At 38.5% G+C, this 4,774-nt stretch overlaps 1 protein-coding gene across 3 annotated transcripts in view; it reads right to left on the bottom strand.

The window, feature by feature from the left end:
- Positions 1-4,774, bottom strand: part of SNRPG (small nuclear ribonucleoprotein polypeptide G) — a 14,527-nt gene that overhangs the window by 7,359 nt on the left and 2,394 nt on the right. For 2 of the 3 annotated variants that reach the window (XR_001823050.2, XM_017522024.2), the window contains exon 2: positions 1,237-1,361. Coding sequence is in view for 2 of the 3 variants with exons in the window: in XM_017522024.2 (XP_017377513.1) it covers positions 1,237-1,361 (125 nt within the window). In the remaining variant the exon portion in view is untranslated. Of the gene's footprint in view, positions 1-1,236; positions 1,362-2,417; positions 2,441-4,774 lie in introns of all 3 variants that reach the window. The other variant, XM_017522022.2, reaches the window with a different exon arrangement.

The raw sequence follows: 4,774 nt of genomic DNA, 5'->3' as shown, positions 1-4,774 counted from the left end.
AAAAAAAAAAAAAAAAAAAAAAAAAAAAAAAAAAAAAAAAAAAAAAAAAAAAAAAAAAAAAAAGGCTAATAATTAGCAGCTCTTACCACCCCTTGGACCTCTTTATGTTCAATAATTTGCTAAAAGTAAGTTGTCCTTTTTGGTTCACCTTTTTCAAGAACTTTGGGCTTACCACTTTATTAGGTATGTTGTCCTGTGTTAGACAAAGAAGGACTCAAAGTCTGGGTCTTGCTGACAAGTATCAAAACTCTTCTTCAGCTGGGCAAGGTGGCTAACACGTGTAATCCTAGCACTTTGGGAGGCCAAGGCAGACAGACTGCCTGAGCTTAGGAGTTCGAGACCAGCCTGGGCAAAATGGGGAAACCCCGTCTCTACTAAAAATACAAAAAAATTAGCCAGGCATGGTGGCACGTTCCCGTAGACCCAGCTACTCGGGAGGCTGAGACAGGAGAATCGCTTGAACCTGGGAGGCAGAGGTTGCAGTGAGCCAAGATTGTACCACTGCACTCTAGCCTAGGCAACAGAGCGAGACTCTGTCAAACAAACAAACAAACAAAACAAAACAAAACAAAAAAAAAAAAAAAAAGAAGTAAAAGAAAAAAACTCTTTTTCAGCAATCACTAAAACTACGGCCCAATGACTGTAGGAATGTTTAATCCTATGAGAGCTCAGTATTTGCCTTTTTTCTGTTTTGTTTTTTCCTTTCTCATGTGAATGTCACTGTGATTATCCCTTATAACTTTTACCTTGGCTACTTTAAAATTTTGGGTGTGGTAAACCAGAAAATCCAGGTTAACTATGTATACAAATAAAATCAGAAAGTGTGATCTGTGGACTGGCAGATCTGCATTAGGCATCAGTAGAAATGCAAAACCTTAATTAAGTTCCGCCCCATACCTACTGAAGTAGAATCTGCATTTTAACAAGATTCCCTGGGGATTCATATACACGTTAAGGTTTCAGAACTATTGGTCTAATGAAGGACCAACTATGAGGCTCTATTGTAGAATAAAGCTCAAGAAGGATTTTCAACAGCTATTTCAAGCCCTAGGACCTTAGGTTCTGTATAGTTGAGATCCTACCTATAGGTAACCAGGATATGTTCAACTAAAATGGAGATGGAAAATCTAATCTTGCCTGTTATTTGCCATTTCTGGGGGTTACTAACTAGGAAAGTTAATACATATTCCAAAAGGAAAATGAAGTCTCCAAGAGAAATCTTGTATCTTTACTTACCACCATTCCAATATTGTTCTGTTGTCCGCTAGTCGCCATCTCCACACATTCATCTATCACAAGATTCATAAAGGGATCAAATCCCCGCAATATTCCTTGGACATGTCTGCCACCATTTAATTTCACTATTAAAAAGGGAAAAAGATGTTTTAGCAAAATACAAGTATTTGAGATGTTTGACCCACTATCCTTACTGTATGCCAAGCACTGGATTAAACATTTTTGTATTTACTTCCACATTTTAATTTATAAGAATCCTAAAAAGTAGTATTATCCTTACTTTATAGGATAGAATCAAACTTTAGAGCTTTTATTTATTTATTTATTGAGATGGAGGGTCACTCTGTTGCCAGGCTGCAGTGGTGCAATCTAGGCCCACTGTGACCTCCGCCGCCTGGGTTCAAGCAATTCCTGTCTCAGCCTCCCAAGTAGCTGGGACTAAAGGTACATTCTACCATGACCGGCTAATTTTTGTATTTTTTAGTAGAGGTGGGGTTTGGTCAGGCTGGCCTCAAATTCCTGACCTCGGGTGATCCACCCGCCTTGGCCTCCTAAAATGCTGGGATTACAGGCATGAGCCTAGCAGCTTTTATTTTTTTATTTTTTCAGAGATAGCCGTAGAGGGTGGGGGAGTGGCAGGCTCTCTATGTTGCCCTGGCTGGTCTCGAACTCTCGAGCTCAAGGGATCCTACCACTCTGGCCTCCCAAAGTGCTGCAATTACAGAGGTAAGGCACTGTGCCCAAGTTTTTAAGTAACTGCATTCACGGTTATACAGCTACGGTATGGTAGAAGTGAGATTCAAGCTAAAGGCTGCTTACCTCTAATGCTCATGGTTTTGTCCCCTACATATACTCCAAGCACTGTGTGGGTCAGATTTTTAGTTAAACTGAACAAATTCCTACATATTCCCAAGAAACAAAATAATTTTTCCTTATCTAAGTCTTTTGTAGCTTATTTAAAGGAAAAAAGGTTGATAAATCCTGTTAATTTTGTCAAAGTGAGGAAGGGCTTTGTAATATAAAGTCTGAAGTGCTATTAAATTCATTAAACATCAGAAATTAGGTAAATAAAATTGTTTAGTTAGGATTAAGTAATCTGCTTAATTAATGGATATGAATTAGAGGTCCTGTGTGCTTTAAATTTTTATAAAGTTGCAAAAAACCCAAAACAACAAACTTACATGATAACTTCTTGTCCATAAATCTGAAAAAGCAAAAGGGTAAAGATTATATAACCAATTAAAAAATTTTAAGCATAAACAAGTTCATAAATAGGTATAGTTAAAATAAAAAATTTATACAATGGGAATAATGACATCTAAAATAGTAAAAATACTGTACTACTGTGAAAAGTGAGGGAATAGGGCAAGGTAGCTCATGCCTGTAATCCCAGCACTTTAGGGGGCTGAGGTGGGTGAACTGCTTGAGCTCAGGAGTTGAGACCAGCCTGAGCAACATGGTGAAACCCCACCTCTATCAAAAATACAAAAATTAACTGGGAGTGGTGGCATGTGCCTATGGTTCCAGCTATGTGGGAGGCTGAGGTCGGAGGATCACTGGAACCTGTGACGTTGAGGCTGCAGTGAGCCACTGCATTCCAGCTGGGCAATAGAGCAAAACCCCGTTTCAGGGTAAAAAAAAAAAAAAAAGTTACCTAAATTAGACATTCTACAAAGCAAAGTAATTTGGGAAGGGGAAAGACAATAAAGATGAAACATATTTAGACTGTGTTAATCTACATTAAGTGGAGTCTTTATACTAATGTGAATTACAAAAACATTCTTATTGTTCAATACTATGTTGTTTCATTGACCTAAGTTTTTTTACTTCTTTCTTTCTTTTCTTTTTTTAAAAGAGATAGTGTCTCATTATGTTGATCAGGCTGGTCTTGAATTCCTGGCCTCAAAAAATATGCTTCCCCTCAGTCTCCCAAAGTGCTGCTGAGATTACACAGGCATAAGCTACCTCATCTGGTCTCATTAACCTAATTTTCAATAATTGGGTTTTACAGTCATAACAGAAAAACAAAGACTTGTTTACATTTGGTTATTTCCAAAACTAAGTTGTAAAGACAGCAAACAGTAAACAAACCATAGCCAATTCAATAGGTATTTTATATTCGAGATAAAAAGGAGTGTTCTTTTATTTAATATGAAAGCATCAAGCATAAATGTTCAGGGTAGTCCTCAACATTTAAGTATATTTTAGTACAACAAATGCATATTTTGAAACTTCAAACAATATGAATTAAGGAAAATTCAATTTTAGTGGAATATGAGACTACTAAGCCATGCAGTCAAATCAGTTTTTAACCTCTTCCATTTATAGGCCAGAAAACATGAAATTTCATTCAGTTTTAAAAATTTCATTCAAACTTTAAAATATAAAAAAATGGGAAAAATTTTAGCATATGGGCTGTGAAGTGGGCACTTACTCAATTTTAATTTACAGAATAATCATGGAAGAATTCAAATATAAAACAGGGAGCATGGCTGAAGGAGGGAGTAGACATTTACAAGTAAAAATGTATTTATGAAGTATGATGAACAAGACTATATTTCAATAAGATATATAAAAGCATAGCAAATATAACACCCAAGATCTTATTCAATCTTTACAAGGACTTTGCAATTATGGTCTAGTATTACCACCATTTTACAGATGGAGAACTAGGTATGGAAAGGTTAAGTAAATTGTTCGAAGTCACACAGCAAGTGTGAGCAAATACAAATTGTTGAGATTGACTGGAGAACAGAACACTTGAGCATTTGTGGCTGTAAGGTTTGGCGTTTGAATGTTGGGTGGGTTAAATATAGACTTGATTTTGCATATTGTGATAAATTATTAAAGAAGTCACTGGGAAGACTACTGTGGCAGCAAATTTCAAAAAGTGGCAGGGAAGAATTCAGTTAAGCCAGGGTATCTCAACTTCTGCACTACTGACATTTGGGACTAGATAATTTTGAATTGTTGGGGGCAGTCCAATAAGTGGTGGGAAGTTTAGCAGCATCCCTGTGTCTACTCGCTAGAAGTCAGTAGCACCAGATTCCCTACTCCCTCATTTAAGAACCAGAGTGGCCAGGTGCAATGGCTCACGCCTGTAACCCCACCACTTTGGAAGGCCGAGGTGGGGGTATCACAAGGTCAGGAGTTCAAGACCAGCCCGACCAACATGGTGAAATCCCATCTCTACTACAAATACAAAAATTAGCCGGGTGTGGTGGCAGGCGCCTGTAATCCCAGCTATTCCGGAGGCTGAGGCAGGAGAATCGATTGATCCTTAGGAGGCGGAGACTGCAGTGAGCTGAGATCATGCCACTGTACTCCAGCCTGGGTGACACAGCAAGACTCCATCCCCCCCCAAAAAAACAAAAAAAACACCAAACACCAAAACCAAACCAACCAACCAAACAAAAAAAGAACCACTGAGCCGGGCGCGGTGGCTCACGCCTGTAATCCCAGCACTTTGGGAGGCCGAGGCGGGTGGATCACGAGGTCAAGAGATCGAGACCATCCTGGTCAAAATGGTGAAACCCTG

The sequence above is a fragment of the Cebus imitator genome, unplaced genomic scaffold (assembly GCF_001604975.1).
Source record: "Cebus imitator isolate Cc_AM_T3 unplaced genomic scaffold, Cebus_imitator-1.0 Scaffold23, whole genome shotgun sequence".
In the NCBI taxonomy this organism is placed as follows: domain Eukaryota; kingdom Metazoa; phylum Chordata; class Mammalia; order Primates; family Cebidae; genus Cebus; species Cebus imitator.
The sequence above is the reverse complement of the archived record's forward strand: the minus strand, read 5'-3'. Positions and strand labels throughout refer to the sequence as shown.